The sequence below is a fragment of the Mastigoproctus giganteus genome, chromosome 8 (assembly GCF_048544385.1).
Source record: "Mastigoproctus giganteus isolate SK-2022 chromosome 8, ASM4854438v1, whole genome shotgun sequence".
NCBI lineage: Eukaryota > Metazoa > Arthropoda > Arachnida > Uropygi > Thelyphonidae > Mastigoproctus > Mastigoproctus giganteus.
In genome coordinates, this window is record NC_143582.1 from 32546058 (window position 1) to 32564677 (window position 18620).

At 35.5% G+C, this 18620-nt stretch overlaps 2 protein-coding genes across 3 annotated transcripts in view; one reads left to right on the forward strand and one right to left on the reverse strand.

Moving 5' to 3' along the window:
- Positions 1-18620, reverse strand: part of LOC150081426 (mitogen-activated protein kinase kinase kinase 4-like) — a 350096-nt gene that overhangs the window by 119043 nt on the left and 212433 nt on the right. The gene's annotated exons all lie outside the window — the stretch shown is intronic.
- LOC150081427 (microfibril-associated glycoprotein 4-like) overlaps positions 1-18620 on the forward strand; it is a 90604-nt gene that overhangs the window by 23336 nt on the left and 48648 nt on the right. The window contains exons 2-3 of one of the 2 annotated variants that reach the window (XM_090379288.1): positions 4105-4313; positions 14397-14689. In XM_090379288.1, coding sequence (XP_090235414.1) covers positions 4105-4313; positions 14397-14689 — 502 coding nt within the window. The remainder of the gene's footprint in view (positions 1-4104; positions 4314-14396; positions 14690-18620) is intronic. The other variant, XM_090379289.1, reaches the window with a different exon arrangement.

Genomic DNA, 18620 nt, shown 5'->3' on the forward strand with positions numbered 1-18620 from the left:
GACACTTTATCACCAGAGAGATGGGAGTGGCGAGGTTTGAGAAGATGGATCCTGACAGCGAACGATTCTTAAAAGATAACAGAGGGGTGAATGATATACTTGCTTGCTGCAAAGAAATCTACGACGAAAAGAAAAGCCACCATCCGGTCATCCATTAATATGTTCTTTCGTAAGGTTGAGTGGCCGATCCCTTCTAAATCGGCGCCTCCATAGCCAGGTGGGCAGGAGCAGCAGTGCATAACACACACTTCTTGATTAGACCAAGGTTCGAGCCCATGACCACCAAATACGGAGGATGCGGAAAGGTCAGAGAATGACCACCGCATATCCCCGGAGTAATATGGCCTTAGCTGCTAATGCTCCTAAAAACCAAATAACAAACAAACAAACCATTCTCTTTTCAGCTCAGACGAAGAAGCTTTAGGGTTTTTAAGGCATAAGAGCTTCAAAACGTGGTCCTGTTTTGACGTTGAGACTCGTTTGCATCTGGTTCCTTTTTTCATATCAGCAGAACCAGTATTCTTGAGTTTGGAAAGAAATCTGCTCACTGTTGACTGATTACAAGACACTCTAAGCAATATGATTGGAAGAACATCCTTCCTCACTTAAAGCAACAATAGCACTCTTTCTTTGTGGCATCAACTGCACATAATTTGCCATCCTGACACAAGCATGGAATGACTGCAACTCTTGCAGTGCATGCTTATACAGGTGAAAGTAACAGCTGATGCAATATTACGTCATCACATACGCATGTCAATCTTATCTGATGCAATCTGTAAAAAATATTGCCATATACTTACGTTATTCGGAAGACAATTACAATTTTAAGGGATGATGCATTTTCTTTGAACACCAGTGTATTTCTACACCAGTCACCTGTGGGATAGATGCATATGTCTCTATTTGCTAGGTGGTTCGCCATCTTCTCCAACAAATATTGCAGCAACCTCCGTTTTCGATGTAGGTGCATTAAATCGTCTCTTATCTAAGTCCTGGTCTATAAATGCTATGTGCACCTTCATTGTTGAATTGGCCTGGGTTATTTGATGCATTTGTTTATATGACAGCAAATGGGTTAACTTGTCGCAGCAGCTCGTCCAATTGCTGCATTACTTTGGCCACACACCCTTAGTTTGATTTTTTTTGTTGTTGCTTCAGCAAAATCGAAAGTTGTCCATATCCTGGCTTATTTTCCTCATTTGGATATAGGAGTGAGACCAAATGGTAAATCTGGCTGTGTATTCTAAAATGGTATGGACCATTTCCAGGCAGTGATTTAATCTCTGCACTTACTGAAGTGAACGTCATTGCTCAGGTGTACTTTTGTATATGTTCTCTGTAATTATTTGTTTCACACGTATCCCCTGTAAGAAGCTCTCGTAATAGAGTAGGTGTCTCAGTGGATCAAGTGAAACTTTTCCATCATGACAGCATTTAGTGTATTTATTCAATGTGTTAACCATGTCCCCAATATCTTGAATTGCAATACTCATAGTTGTAACACATGTTTCCTATGTTAAGATCTTCCACATTAATAACAGCTTTTTAATGATTCACATCCGGTACTTCTATTTGATTAGTCCTACAGTGTTTCACCTGTCTTGTCATTTCCAATCTTGCTTCTCTTTCTTCAATGTTTTCTGTCGGTCTTCGTAGTCATAGAGTCTCGTTTCAGTCTCTTAGTCTTTTAGATCTCTCCTCTAATGTTTCATTAGCATTTTCTCAAAGTTCTTACACACTGTTCATCCATTTTTACACTTCTTAAAACTTAGAATGGTTTATTAAATTGAAGACAGATAAGATAAACAGTTAAAATAAACATACATCGATAGCTTTCAGGCCTTTCTTCAGTTGAAAAACGTTAGTACAAAAATTAATAGAGAATGCTCGGTATGGTGGTTATGCGAGGTGAACCGCATGAACAGGTGCTGGCAACAATTAGCAGTTGGAAAATTTCGGCAGCATACCTAAGCGTTTTATATATATAGATGGTTAAAAAGGTGTCACATTGCTCACACATAGGAAAGGCATCTGCCCTCAGCAGGAATGAATAAGATGACTGTGTCCTATGCAGAGGCGAGCTAGAACAATTTCCTAATGGTGGTTCCTGTGCAGACTTGACTGCAATCGTTTAATTACAGGCTTTATCTGATAGAGCTTGTTCGTGACCTGCCCATACCAAGATTGTTGCCACTGGGAGAGTAATCTTTTGTGTATTAATTGCCTTTAGTCTGTATAGGGGACTAATAGGCTACGGTTGTTCTGGGGTTGTGGTGAACTGGCTGCAGTGTCAGCCAGTTCATTACCCTCGATCACAGTGTGGCTAGGGATCCAGTAGAAATGGATGTCAAAAGAATGTTCAAAGAGAGAATGTAACATCTGCCGAACCCAGGTCATAAATGGATGGGGATTATATTTCATCCCTGATAAAGCCTGTAGTACACTTAGTTCAAAGATAGGAAGTCAGAGTTCCAAGTGATCAGTGGAGTTTGGAGAACGATAGAAGTAGCAGATGAATTTGACAGAATGTTGTATAGAAATTTTAAGCCAGAGAAGATCGAAAGGAGAAGATTCCAAATTACTAAGTTTCTCACAGGGAATATCAGAATGGACATATGCACAAGTACCACCTTTGAAGCAAAAGGAATCATACAGCAAATAATTTGCACAACTGAGATGAGCAGTGGTTGACTCAACTGATAAGTATGATTCTGTCAGAAAAATACGTGGGGTTTGGCAGAGACTGTAAGTGGAAGTGGACATCATTGAGATTAGAACTGAACTACATATATTTGTGAAATGAACAAGTGTAGATCTTTTTGCAGATAAGTTTGTTCTATTGGTTTGACAATTCACGGTGTATGATGTAGTAAGAAAAGGTGGGGGGCACGCCATATGAAGTAATGAAATTTTCGGCTTGAGTGTCTCCTGAATATTAGTTCTGTTTTAGACTTCCAGGTAGCAAGCATAGCTTGGCATAGCTGAGAGAATGTCAGTGACAGTCTCAAGGACCAAGGTATATTAGGCATGCAGTGTAGCATTTTTTTTTCTAGCTGTCATCAGACAAAGTAGTATAGTCAACATCTCCATGCAGCCTTCAGCCTTTTGAAAAATCTAGTTCTTTTATTTCAGATTAGAACTGAACTACATGTAACAGAGGCAACAAAAAAGATGGATACCGAATTTATTATATAACTCTAATTCTAGCAGACCTTAGCCAAATGCAACTACTGAACATCTCAATTAACAAACCCTTTAAAGCATTCTACATGAGAACTGGACTATATGGACGGAGGCACCATTTGATGCCAACAGGATCAAGAATTTCACAAAAGTGCGCGAATGGGTGAAGAATTCATTGGAATCAGTGAAACATGCCACAGTTGTCCAGTCTTTCAAGAAATATGGAAATGGCAATACTTTTGATGGTAATAAAGATGATGTACTCTTTGAAGAAAGTAAAAGTTCAGAGACTAAAACATCAGTAATGGTAAGCTGTTGTTGTTTGTTATTTAGGAGCATTAGCAACTAAGGCCATATTGCTCCAGGGATATGTGGTGGTCATTGCCTGACCTTTCTGCATCTTCCGTATTTGGTGGTCATGGGCTCGAATCCTGGTCTAATCAAGAAGTGTGTGCTACGCACTGCTGCTCCTGCCCACCTGGCTATGGAGGCACCTTAATGGTAAGCACATGAAATTCTACGAGTAAAAGTTTCATTGTACATCATCTTGTTTAGTAAGCAAGCATTTTGAATTTGTATTTCAAATATATGCAATAAAAATTTTTCCCCCAAAATTTTCCTTGACTTTCCAGTTTGTCTTGTTGGTCATAAAATACAGCAATTCTCTTTGTACTAACAATCTTTATAGAACCCAAAACATGGCCTGAAGGTGGAATGGGCAATTGCAACCCTTTTTTAATTTGGATATTGGGATTGATTAACATTAACAATTTTATTATTTACCTATCAATAAACTAATTAAAGCATTATTCACATGGTGAAGTGTGATTTATTAAAACTTAATAGTATCCATTTAATGACACTCTCTAATTCAAAATATTAATTCTTAACTCTAAAAACTTCTCTGGTTTGATTTAGACAGCAATGTTGTAGCTTTGCTACAACAGGTCATTCAACAGTTGATCACTTTAGAAGGGGAAAGTCAAAGGCACACAACAAGGATTCAAGAATTAAATCGTGCCACAACACGGCTTGAAGTGCAACGTCAAGAATTTGTTGCAACCCTTGATCGAGCAGAGGCAAGATTGTCACAAAGGCTCGATGACATGAAAGGAGATGTGAGAAAGGTAAGTTTATGTTATATCCAAATAAACATGACTGCTTAGATTGTATTTGTACTGTTACAGCTATTTTTTTTTCATGTAATATGTATTTACTAGTTGTACCTGGCATAACATATGGCATCTTTCTAATTATGGCATAAATAGTTTAATCTAGATCCTTCAGTCTTCACCATTCTTGTTTAGCAGTGATATAATTCTACAGCAGTCATCTATGGGATATATGCATATGTCTCTATTTGCAGGTGGTTCCCCATCTTCTCCAATAAATATTGCAGCAACCTCTGTTTTCGATGTAGGTGCATTATATCATCTGTTATCTAAGTCCGGGTCTTCTATAAATGCCATGCGCACATTCATTGTTGGATTGGCCTGGGTTATTTGATGCATTTGTTTATATGACTCAGAAAATGGGTTAACTTGTCACAGCATCTCATCCAATTGTTGCATTACTTTGGCCAAACACCCTTAGAGTTTGATTGTTTTTCAAGCCGTTTTGTTGTTACTTCAGCAGAATCGAAAATATAAAGTTATCCATATCCGGGCTTATTTGCTTCATTTGGATATAGCAGTAAGATTGAATGATAAATCTGGCCGTGTATTCTAAAACAGTATGGACCATTTCCAGGCAGTGATTTAATCTCTGCACCCACTGATGCAAATGCCTTTGCTGAGTTGTACTTTCATATATGTTCTCTGTAGTTATTTGCTTCATGTGTATCCCCTGTAAGCAGCTCTCAAAATAGAGTAGGTGTCTCAGACAGTGGGTCAAGTGAAACCTTTCCATCATGACAGCATTTAGTGTATTTATTCGATGTGTTTAACTCATGTCCCCAATATCTTGCATTGCAATACTCACAATTGTAACACATATTTCCTATGTCATGCATTCCACATTAATAACAGCTTGCTGATTATTTGCATCCGGTACTTCTATTTGATTAGTTCTACGATGCTTCACCCATCTTCTCATTTCCAATCTTGCTTCTCTTTCTTCAATGTTTTCTGGCCGTCTTTGTAGTCGTAGAGTCTTGTTTTGGTCTCTTAGTCTATTAGATCTCTCCTCTAAGGTTTCATTAGCATTTCTTCTACATTTTCTCAAAGTTTTTACATATTGTTCATCCATTTTTACACTCTTAAAACCTAGAACGGCTTACTAAAATTGAAGACAGATAAGATAAACAGTTAAAATGAACATACATTGTTAGCTTTCAGGCATAGGTTACCTTTCTTCAGTTGAAAAACGCTAGTACAAAAATGAATAGAGAATGCCCGGTATGGTGTTCATGCGAGGTGAACTGTGTGAACAGGTGCTGGCAACAATTAGCATTTGGAAAATGTGGGTAGCATACTAAGAATTTTATATATATAGATATATGGGCAAAAATATTTTGACACCCCTCTGTAAATAATTGTGTACTGTGCTAGCCAGAAGTTCCCTGCACTTATGCCACAGCAGTACATTAGACGTCAGTGAGTACAACTGTAGCTTTTCCAAATTTCTCAAATTCCAGAATTTTAAAATGGAAAACCAAAAGTGACATGGCAACAGAAAAAAAAATAAAAGGTCAGGATGGCCTCACCAACTCACAGAATGTGTTTGATAAACTACAAAGAGGACAGTTCTGGCCTCATGCATGCTGTTTGTGGAAAACATCACAGAGCAGGTTCAGGAGACCCATCTGTAGTATGGTTGCGCAAAAGACCAATATTAGGGTCGCCAATGAAAATGGCATTTTGAATGGTGTCATTCCTAAGAGTAACAGACACTAGAGCAGTAGCAGATAGTGCTACAGAGTAATGGGTCTAACTACAATATTTTATACCAAAATATGTGTTTAAGTGTTGAAATTGCATGAAGACCACTTTCTTTTTGAGTGAACCATCTTGATCAGGAAGTTTGGCAGACGTATTTTGATGGTATGGGACTGTTTCAAACCTGATTTATTGGTGGTAGTGCCTGAACCGATGAAGTCTATGATCCAGTGGAGCATTTTTGACAATTTAGCACTACCTACACTGTGGCAGTACTACAAAAAGAGGCCCTATCAGTATCAGGATGCTTTATGTTATATAGTGAGGTTAATGTAGAGGTTCCATTAGAACATGCAGCAGCCTGGAAAGCAAGATGTCAGGGATGTCAAGGTCTGATGGGAGTCCTCATGGAACAAGCAAATACAAATGCAGATCTTGTAGAAAAGGAGATGTGGTGTCATTCAGACATAACGGATGCAGGATTTGAATATGGGGAGTACAATGTGAACAGAAAGGACAGACAGCTCAGAAAAAGGAGGTTAATGCTCTTAGTTAAGAAGCATGTTAAATCTAAGGCAGTGCATCTGGTTGCCATGGGTAGCCAGTACAATGATCAGTCAGTTTAATGTGACATAAGCTCTGGAGAAAAAAAAAAAAAAAATGAGTAGGAGTATGTTACAGGCCAAATGACTGTAATAAGAAAAATGAACAGGTATAAAGAGAAATAAAATGGCCAGGTAAATCAGAATGTCTTATAATGGATGATTTTAACTTCTCAGATGCTGACTGGAACTTGTGGGTTGGTCACTGACACACTAGCAAGGCTTTTGTGGATTAATTAGACGATTGTGTTCTACAGCAGCATGTTAGAGAGGAAATAAAATAGAGTAATGCACTTGATCTCATTATCAGCAGTGATTCTTCATGCATTAAGAATCTGCAGATCACAGTGTATTGATGTGGGATTTATTTAAATATGTAACTACCATAAAGGGTAAAGCAAAGGACTTTTGCTTTTTTAAAGGTGACTTGTGGTCTCACACAGTGGTGTTACTAACAGAAAATTATAAATGATAAGCATTCAGGGAAATAATCATAGAAGCTACTACGCTTTTCATATCAACTAAGAAATACTGTTCAATACTGACCTTTGACCTAAATGGATGTCAGATGAACTATTGATAATCACAGCAGAGAAGAGAAATGTATGGGATGCATATAAATTATCAAGTGATACATAAGCCATAAGGTGGTACATATAAACTGGTCTGCAATCAAGCCAAAAAGGTTAGGCAAGCTAATGCAGATAGTGAGAGGGGAGCCTCCGTAGCCAGGTGGGAAAGAGCAGCAGTGCGTAGCACACGCTCCTTGATTAGACCGGGGTTTGAGCCCATCACCACCAAATACGGAGGATGTGGAAAGGTCAGGGAATGACCACCGCATATTCCGGAGCAATATGACCTTAGTTGCTAATGCTCCAAAAAAACAACAAACAGATAGTGAGAAGCCTTTGGCAAAGGATGCAAAGAAAAACAGCAAAGACTTGATTAATTATGTAGACACTAGAAGGAAGAGGATGAATCACATTGGTCCACTCAATATTAATGGTTTAACTGTTAATAGCCATGCTCAGGTTGCTGGCAAACTAAATGGATATTTTGCATCATTCACACATGTGGAATTCGTTAGGGAAGAGATGGCAGAAGTTTATCAAATCTAACAGGGAACTAAATGATATGATAACTAAAAGGAAAGTAGAAGAGCAATTGGTGAAACTAAACATAAAAAAAGGACCACAGGTTGCTAGGATCTATCCAGTTATATTAAGGGCAGTGAGCAAACCCATAGCCGTATTTATGAGAGGTCCATGTGGATTGGAGATGAGGGAATGCATTCCCAATTCATAAAGGGGAATCAAAGGGTGATATAAGTAATTACAGACCTGTTAGCTTAACTTCAGTCTCAGGGAAAATAATGGAGTCACTGGTTGAAATGCAGGACATCTAGACAGGAGTGCAGTTCTACTTCAATAACAGCATGGATTTGTTAAGATGTGATTTCGTCTGACCAATTTGATTGGATAGAAAAAAATAATTTTTACATCATATATTTAAGTTTCAGAAAAGCATTTCATGCTGTTCCAAATAAAAGACTGCTGTAAAAATTAGATCAGTGTGGCATTAAGGGTAAATTACTGTTATGGATAAGGGGATGGTTGAGTGGGAGAAGACAGAGTGAGGTTATTGGACACTGCTCTTTGTTGACATTAGCGGACACCACCAGGCTTCTGTGCTAGGCCCATTGTTGTTTTCTGTGTTATTAATGATATTGATGAAGGCATATCAGGCTTAATGCCTAAGGTTGCAGATGACACAAAGTTTAGTAATGTGGTTAATGACAGTAATCAAGGTAGGTTACTGCAACAAAATCTAAAAAATCATGCAGATGGGCTGAGGAATGGCAATTGAAGTTAATGCTGGCAAATATAAGTTACTGTATATGGTAACAAAGACCTGGGGTAATTATTCAGTCAGATATGAAGTTCTCCGAGCAGTGCAGACAGGCTCTCAGAACAGCTCATGGGGTTTTGTCAATGATATATACAGGAATTCTGCTATCATAGATAAGGTGATTATGCCACTGTATAAGGCAATGGCCAGGCCACATATTGAATACAGGTCTGGAGGCCTCATTTTAGGAAGGATGTAGAGTTGTTGGAATGGGTGCAGAGACGGGCAACAAGATTGATGAGGAAAAAAAAAGGCGGTGCTCTTACTAAGAAAGGCTTCAGTTTTGCAAATTGCAGTGTCTGGAGACTAGGGTGCCTGCGAGGAGAGCTGATTGAATTGTTTAAGGCTTTGAATGGATTGAGCAATGTCAGTGCTGATGGGATTCTTATTTCTTGCTCAGTCTATTTATGAGGGTACACATATTCAAATTTTGGAAGATGATTGCAGAATAGATGTACAGAAGTTTGCCTTTAACCAGTGGGTGGTTAATTGTTGGAACAAACTTCCATCTATTTGCAGAAGCAGATAGTTTGAATAAATTCAAGGAAGAACAACTAGGGAATCTACTGGAGGGGTATGGACAGGTGATGTAGGAAGTGCTCCCCCCAATTCTGTATAAGCTTGCTTCATTTGACACTACTAATACAGCACTAGGTTATGAACAAGACATCAAAGTCAGACTGATCAGCTCAGAGCCTGAATCCCCCCCAACAGACATGGGGGGATTCAGTTGCCATGAGCTGCCAAACTAGCTCATGGCAACTGCTTTGCAGGAGGAATGGAGTTAATTCCAGCTGATGTCTACTGGAAATTAGTAGAGAGTAGGCTAAGGAGGATGGAGGTTTTCACAGAGGTCAAAATAGCCCAACTATGTTATGTTTCTGAATTAAAAGAGCCTTTTGCAACTGTGTGTGTGTGTGTGTGTGTGTGTGTGTGAATGCTTTAAGTCATAGTGGTTAAACACATAGGTCTTTCAAAGGTTATATTACTAAAACTTCAAGTGCAAAGCAGCTTTATTAAAGAGCTTGGTATTAGAATATTAAACAATGAATTAGGAAATGACAGATGGTCTGAAATAAGGTGTAATATGTAACATGTGACATGTTTATGTACATCAGAGACCAATATTCCAAAGAAAGAAAGAAAGACAGTAAAGAAAGCTAAAACATAATAGAAGTCATGCTGAAATTAAAAAAAAAAAAAAAAAAAAAAAAAAAAAAAAAAAGAGTGTTATGAGGGGCATTCAATAAATTATCTACCAACCTATGAAGGAAATGAGATAGAGGCAAAAATCTGGTAACAGCTAAATGGCAACCATGTAAGTTTTTTTTTAAATACGTACATGGTTCATATGGTACATCTGTGTTTCAATTTGGGGAATGAGTGACCTTGAAAATTCTAAAAAATACAAGAAAAAACATTATTATTATTGGTGGTGGTTTTTCTCATTTATTTTTGTTTGATATTTTGTAATTGAGCTTAGCAAACCATAATCAACAGCACATTTTTAATTTAGTAAGAAAAAGCTAAAATTTTTTATAATTAAAACAGAGGGTGAAGACTCATGGGCACCATGAGAATGTATTTGTTCCATTCAGGGGTGAGAGTAATGGAGATGATAAAAGTGCATTATTAAAAAAATTTTTTTTTTTTTGAAATGACAAATATTTTAAAAGTGGTCCCAAGCTATACATGTGAATGATTAAAATAAAGTTAAATACATAGATAAATAAATAAAATAAAAATTTAATATTGTGTATTAAGTGTTATAAAAGGGTAGGGTATACCAGTATATTTGAATGAGAAAATATGCAGCTCATTGCTTAAAAAAAAAAAATAATAAATTACTTGGATGTACTGGGTATGTAAATGCCCAACTTCAAAGTACATGGCCCTGCTGTAAGAAAAGAATTAGCTAGTTAAGAAAAGCATGTTAGTGAATAATGGTATATGACATATAGTTTAAATCACGGCAAATAGCTTTATGCCATTTATTTCTCCAGTTGATATCAGTTTGTGAAATTCAGAGTGCTTCATAACATGTGGGCTGTTCTTTCAGAATTGATACAGAACCTAAAAACAATGGAAAAAGTTAATATAAGCATTAGCAGAGGCATATGATGCAAGAAATCAACCTTATACAGTATCAGCAAAAAAAAAAAAAAAAAAAAAACCCTTCCCATTTGCTCCAAAAATTTGTCCAGTTCTTTCTTGAACCTATTTAAGTTATCAACTTCCACAATGACAGATGGAAGTTTGTTCCAGCAATTAACCACTTGCTGGCTAAATGCAAGTTTCTGCACATCTATTTGGCAACTGTCTTTCCTAAATTTGAATTTATGCCCCCTCAAGTGAGTGATCTGAGAAAAGGAAGAATCCCGTGAGCACTGACTTGCTCAAACCATTCAAAGCCTCAATCATATCACCTCGCAGGCACCTAGTCTCCAGATGCTGCAATTTGCAGAACTGAAGCTGTTCTTTGTAAGAGCATCTGTTTGTTCCTCTCACCAATCTCATTGTTCTTTTACTTGTTCCAGCAGCTCTACACCTTTCCTAAAATGAGGCCTCCAGACCTGTATGCAGTACTCAAGGTGTGGCCTGACCATTGCCTTATACAAAGGGATAATCACCTCCTTATCCCTGCTAGCAATGATATTCCTGTATATCATTGACAAGACTCAATGAGCTGCTCTGGCAGCCTGTTGGCAGTGCTCAGAAAACTTTATATCTGAAGTTTCTTGAGGTTTTTTTTCATTATTCATTACACTGAGTGTAGTAAGACGGTACATTAATCTGGGGGCTACTGCTGCCCATATGAAGTATTCCCATTTGTTAGTGTTAAACTTCAGCTGACCCTCTCAGCCCATCTTCCCAAATTTTCTAGATCCTGTTGCAGTAGTGCACTGTCATTACTGTCATTAACAACCCTGCCAACCTTCATATTATCTGAACACTTGGACATTAAGCCTGATATACCTTCATCAATATCACTGATAAATACAGAAAAAAACAATGGGCCCAACACCGAACCCTGGGGACTCCACTAATAACATTAGTCCACGAAGAGCAGTGTCCATTGAATGGTTATTATAGATAATCATTCAAATATTACAGATATGGCTGTTTGGATTTTAAAATATGGCTATGAGGTTTTTAATGGTAAAACATAATAAACATAAGCACACACACATACCTAGTAAAATGGTTCATACTAGTTCATGTTTGTTTCTTCTTATTTATTTTTTAAAATTTTTATCAATTTAAAACAGCCAGCTCTGTAATAACCATTCAGAATCAGACATGTTTATATAAAATTTTTTCAATGTTTTCAGGTTCTGAATCAATCTCGAAAGTATGGTCACATGTTACAAAATGCACAGTATACAATAATTATGTTAACATTTTTGCGAGTGGAAGAAACAAAATGTAATTATGATGGGATATAATATCTAAGCACTCCACCTACTTGAAATGTCCACAATACAATAGCTAATAAAAATTGCATGCTCTCTATCTTGGAGGCAAATGATTTATTTATTATTATTTTTTTTTTTGATGGGCTTCTGTGATAAATATAAACAAAAAAAAAAAGTAGTAATATGTCGACAACGGTTTTTGCAAGGTCTGGGTTAACAGTATTATTTTTGAAGTTTCTCATTGTAAAAGTTTATGAGAATACAACCATAATTAGAGCATTTAGTGGAAGTGTAAATATTTTTATCAATTTAAAATGTTATGCTTTATTATATTTTTTGAAGCTGTTATGTAGATTCTTCTCTAGAATATAATAAAGAAAACATCAAAAGACAGAGACACTATATCATGTCTCACAGCAGTTAATGTGTTAATTATGTAATTAAACTGCATTTGAATTACAATTCAGGTGCTTCAGTTACCATGGCATAATGAGTTCTCAATATATGTATTAAAAGCAGTTTAGTAATGAGTAGTCTAGTGTGGCATGGTGAGTAAATGAGTCGTGGATTGCTACCATTTCTTGGTGTACAGGATAAAATCCAACTAGAGACAACGAGGTACTCCCTGAAAACATAGTGGTTTTGCCATTGCCATTTGTTTGGAGAGATCTGGGTTCGAGCAGCTGATCTCAGGTGGACGGAGTAGCCCCCGCCTCCCATATACGCCTTCAATTATTTTCCAAGTTTTTTCAACCCAAAACATACAAATTAGGCTATAAACATAATACACAATACTGGAAGCATCTTTAGGATATAACGAATAACGAGGAGTGCCTGCCATCTCACAAATCTCAAATATATAAACAGTTTCACATGATAAGTAGGTCTCAATGCCTGTTGAGCTGCAAAGTACTAGGAAGTAATAATTATGGTCAAAGCAGACAATGTGGGCACTGAATGTTTTTTTTTTTTTAATTATTTGATTCTTTGGGGAATTAAAAAAAAAACTCAATATTAATAACATAAATTGAGAAAGTGTAGGAATAAGATTTATGGATTAAATAAATGAACTACTGAAAGTTACTAAAAGTTTTATATATTTTATGCAATCTAATATTTCATAAACCAACCTTTCCAGCAGACTGGAAGGAAATCTTTAATTTCCTTAAGTTTACAATACCAAATTCAAATCAATTTTCACTGCCTCAAAATAATTTAAAATCTAATAAAATCTCAGTAGCTTTTACACATAGCGAAACTCACAAATTCCATAATTTGGTATAGTGATATGCTGCCGGGGAAATTCTGCTGTGAAGTACATTGGTCCTATTTTATACCATATGCTGTTTACCATAGACTAAACAATACTGACAATTAGTTGCAGTGAACAGAGAAGCAATACGTTAGAAGCAGAGATCTCAAAGAGATAAACTTTTCCAATCAAATAAACTAATCCGATCAATTGGAGTGAAACAGAACTTTAAATATATCCTGTATCTGAACTTGGAGGAATTATTTTTATTTTATTTTTTTAGTATTTTTGAACTTGTCGTAGGTAGATAAGTTCACTTAAATATATATTTTTTTATATCCTTTGTATATGAAACCATTCTTGATACAAGAATAATTTTAACTCCATTTACACAGTTCGGGAGAGCCACATGGGATAAGAGAAGCTTACAGAACAGATTGCAAATATAAGAATCCTAGAAACTGGAATACAAGATAATTTACCATATTTTGTAAATTCAAACATAATAAAACCTGCTTGTATTGCTCAACCCTGAGCCACATTAAAAGCAAGTCTTGGGGACTCACCCTGCCTTCCCCCATCACAACTTATGTTGTGATGGGGGAGGCAGAATGGGTCTTTCACATAAACTCATAAATATGCAAATGAATGTGCTGTTAAATTTACTTTATAAAGCATTTTACTGTCTTACTTTTTTTATCGCTTATAGAGGATGTCATTTTCAAGCACCACTTTGTTAGCTAGGCTACTAACAAATGTATGAGTTAATTTTATTATTTTTTTTTAATGGAATATATTTATAATACTGCAACACATTATTCCTTTGTGAAAATTCATGTGCCTCTATAATACCATGCAGCAATTTTTATATTTATTTTGGATATCATTCCTTAAACATTACAAAATCAATGTCTGAACATAAAAATTTCAGTATATTAAGTATACATGCAGGTATGTCTGTCTCTTATGTTTTTACCAATTAATAAATAATGTACCATTTATTCTTAAGACTTCCATGGTACATAATATTCTACTTTAAAATTTACAGATTTTTTTATTTAGCTTCTATTGTTCATAATTAGAAGTGTTATGAAATATCTTTTTTGTGTCATTTTTTTATTAACTCAACCTCCCCACTCCTAAATATTTTTTACAGGTAATAACATTACAAGAGGTACTACGAGAAGATGTGGACAAAATACAACAACATCAACTACTCAATAAAGTTTGGCTAGAGGAACAAATACGCCAACTGGGAGATAAGCAGCAACCTGAGAAGACAGAATATAGCTCAGAGCCAAACATATTAGGTAATGCTGGTTCTGACATTTTAGCAAACTTACAGATTGTGCAAACAACTCTATACAGCTTGAGAAGAATGGCTGATAACCTGCAAAATACTCTTGGAACCATTCGAACTAACATCACAGATTTAGCCAATCTAACAAGGTATGATAATAAAAATTTCATCAGCTTTGAAAATTCTGTATTCAGAGAAAAATAAATTTCTTCATTATTTAATTATATTTATTATATTCATAAGAAATATCATACAATGTGTGATAATAAAAATTTCATCAGCTGAAGTTTCTCTTGTTTAATACTCCAATTCATATCTTTCTTAATACAGTGAGAAATTTGTGTACATGCTTTAAACGTACTGAAGAGGAGGATTCAGCAATAATGAACAGAATATGCAAAACATAAATGGGAGATGACATGTTAAATGGCTAATAAGCACAAAATATTGTCTGGGTGGTGATGGTATACAATTTCAAATAAACAGAAACATACTTCTCCACAGAGAGTAAAGCATTTTACTTGAAGTGCAAATGCACGGATGGAGCAACCTATGGTGATCTGTATATTTGTAGCAAGCTTTGTTTGCTTTTTCTTTGCTAATATACACAACTGATACTTTTGATAACTGTCTTGTACATTAGTGTCTGTATAATTTACTGAAAAGAAGTGCTAATTTATTTATGCATAAAAAGTGTCTAATGATGTTCAGAATTCTGTTTGGTAAAATTTGTGTTAGGAAGAAAAAAATTTTGCTCCATGAGAACTAGACTTAAAATAATGCATTTAGCGGCTTGAACATGGACAGTTATATTTATACACTTTTTTTTTTTATAAAAGTCTTTAAAAATTTATTTAATATCCAGTAATTTAAATAAAACAACGTACAATAATTCACTCCATTTAGGAAAAACCTTTTTCCCCTTAGAGAATCACTAAATGGCAAGTTTCGCTATACTAAAGTACACTTGATTACTATTTACTATTCCTTAAGGGAATTTATATTTAGCCAGGCCTTACATTAACAAAACTCATTTAACTCTGTGTGTTGTTAACAGGGCTGGATGTAATTTATGAGTTGGAACATCATTAAGCAATGCCCCCATGTACACTCAAAATAGCTTTTGGTGAGAATTTCGTTATTCATGTGTTATATATTTTCTGAATAACATAAAATGTATACATCTTAATGAAGGGCTACTTATTTGGCTGCACTTAGATTCTTCACAAGCAGCCCTTTTCAACTAATTTTTTCAGTTTATTTTATTAATGTAAAAAATAAAAAAGGACATTAACATCCTTCAACTTAGAATGTTATTTTAGTGTAAGCTGAGTATATATGAAATATTTATTGTAATGCTCATTTGTCATGTTTTTTTATATAAATTTAATTGCAGTACGTTTTACAAATTAACTTAAAGCTTTTTGCATTAATTTTGCAAAAAGAAAACTGAAAATGAAACTTACTGTTATAAATGACTCATCCTATTTGCTTTAATTAGCTGCAATTATGTTTATCTGTTAGCCTGATATGCTGTTAGTTACTTTGCTCTTAGCTGTTTGACTATGCAGATAATTTGATCCTGATTGGAAAAAATGAAAGGGAACTGGAATAATGTTCAACCAAATAACTGAAACTGCTGAAAAGAATTAACCTTAAGATCAAAGAAGAAAGAACAGAACACTTGCAAATTAGCTGAATAAACAAAAACATCAACAGTCTAATAACGGAAAACTACAAGTTCAAAACTGGAGGGATTCAAATATCTTGACACCACCATAAATAACAGAAATACAGTTCAAACTGAAATTTAATAAGATTGTTATAGGACAATAGATCTCCATCCTTATTAAACACTCTTCTAAAATCCAAATTGAAATGCAAACATTAAATTATACACAGCCATCATCATCATACTAGTCATAATCTGCCAATCAGAGACTTGGACTCATGATGAAAGAGTTTCAAGCTTAAGGAAAGGCCAAGAAGGGAAGGGAAGACAATGTGAGGAGTGATGCAGAAAGGCTTGTAATTGTAGAATGGAGACAGATAGCAGAAGGCAGACAGGAGTGAAAAATCATTGTCAATGCAGCAAAACTTGCAAATGCAAATTGCACTCAAGTATCAAAAGATGCTCCTATATAAATATTGAGGGAAAATATTTATTTAGCTCATCGGCTATCTTGTTTAGGTCATCAAAGATGTTGCTAAACATCTCTTGTAGTGAACTAATATAGCTTGGTCCCTTCCCTCCATTATTTATATATGCATAAAATTCTTTATTATTAGTATAGAAGTGAAACTGCTGAAAGAATTAACCTTAAGATCAAAGAAGAAAGAACAGAACACTTGCAAATTAGCTGAATATACAAAAACATCAACAGTCTAATAACGGAAAACTACAAGTTCAAAACTGGAGGGATTCAAATATCTTGACACCACCATAAATAACAGAAATACAGTTCAAACTGAAATTTAATAAGATTGTTATAGGAGAAGTTTCAATAGCATCAGTAAATATTCTTTCATCCCTTCTATTAAAATGCATACCATCTGTACAAAAGCATTTTTTTCTGTCAATAAATTGACACACCCATCATATTATATCATTAATATAAGGGACAATTGACAAGTTTGTGGCCTAACCAAGGAAGACAATAATATTAACAAAAAAATTAATATTTATTCTTTCACATTATCTCTTGTAATATCCTTGCTATGATTGCATAAAAAAAATTGATATTTATTTCCCTGCATAATTTCTTCTAATTTCAACACATTTTACAAAATCTATCAGCACTGTTATCACTTGTTTATGGAAATCTTGTTGCCAACTTAAGTTAAAATGTATTAACGGCAACATTATTACTTTCAAATTCCTTTCAGGCAAAATTTCATTGGTCTGAACAAAGAGGAGTCTAAGGATGCTTACTCTGAAGAATATATGGATTGATGATTGATGAAACAATTCAAAGCCATAATTGGTGACTGTAGTTATTGCAATATGTCACTAGTGAGTTGGTGCCTAATCCTGACAAAGATTCTGAGACTGATAGAACTAGCCTCTTCTGTTTCAGGCTGCAACATCTCATTTTTCTCATTCCTGCCTGCAAACTTTTTCCTGTTTTCTACTTTCTATTGGAGGCTTTTGATTTTTTTTTTTTTTTGATTGATTACTGTCATTAACCACCCTGCCAATCTGTGTATCATCTACAAACTTAAACATTAAGCCTGATATATCTTCATCAATATCATTGATAAATATAGAAAACAACAATGGTCCCAACACTGAATCCTGAGGGACTCCAATAATAACATTAGTCAATGAAGAGCAGTATCCATTGATTACAACTGTCTATCTTGCCCCCTCAACCAGCCCTTTATCCATAGCAGCAACTTGCCCTTAAAGCCATACTGCACCAATTTGTACAGGAGTCTTATTTGCAACAGTATCAAAAGCTTTCCTGAAATCCAAGTATATGATATCAAAATTATTTTTTGCATCCAGTTCCTTTGTGACTATATTGTAGTATTCAATCAAATTGGTCAGGCAAGATTTCCCCTTAATAAACCCATGCTGTCTGAACTATACCTGCAGTCTTGTATAGATAATCCTGCATTGCTTCTTTAACCAGTGACTAACTTCTGTTCCAGACTTCTCTGGAACAGAAGTTAAACTAACAGGTTTGTAATTACTTGTGTCACCCTTTGATCCCCCCCCCCTTTATGAATTGGGGATACATTTGCACATCTCCAGTCTGTGGGGACCTTCCCTGAATCCAAGGATGCTCTCATAATTATGGCTAAGGGTTTGCTTACTTCCTTTGTGGCCACCCTTAATATAACTGGATAGATCCCATCCACCACAGGTGCCTTTCTTATGTTTAACTTCAATGATTTCTCCTCTATTTTATTCTCAGTTATAACAGAATCATTTAGCTCCCTGTCAGCAGTAGCGGATTAAGGTCGGTTGAGGCCCCTGGCACAGAAGAAAAAATTGGGCCCCTTAAAAAAAAGAGAGAGACAGGGAAAATAAAAATACATGTTAACCATTTTTTTAAATAAATAAAAAATATTATG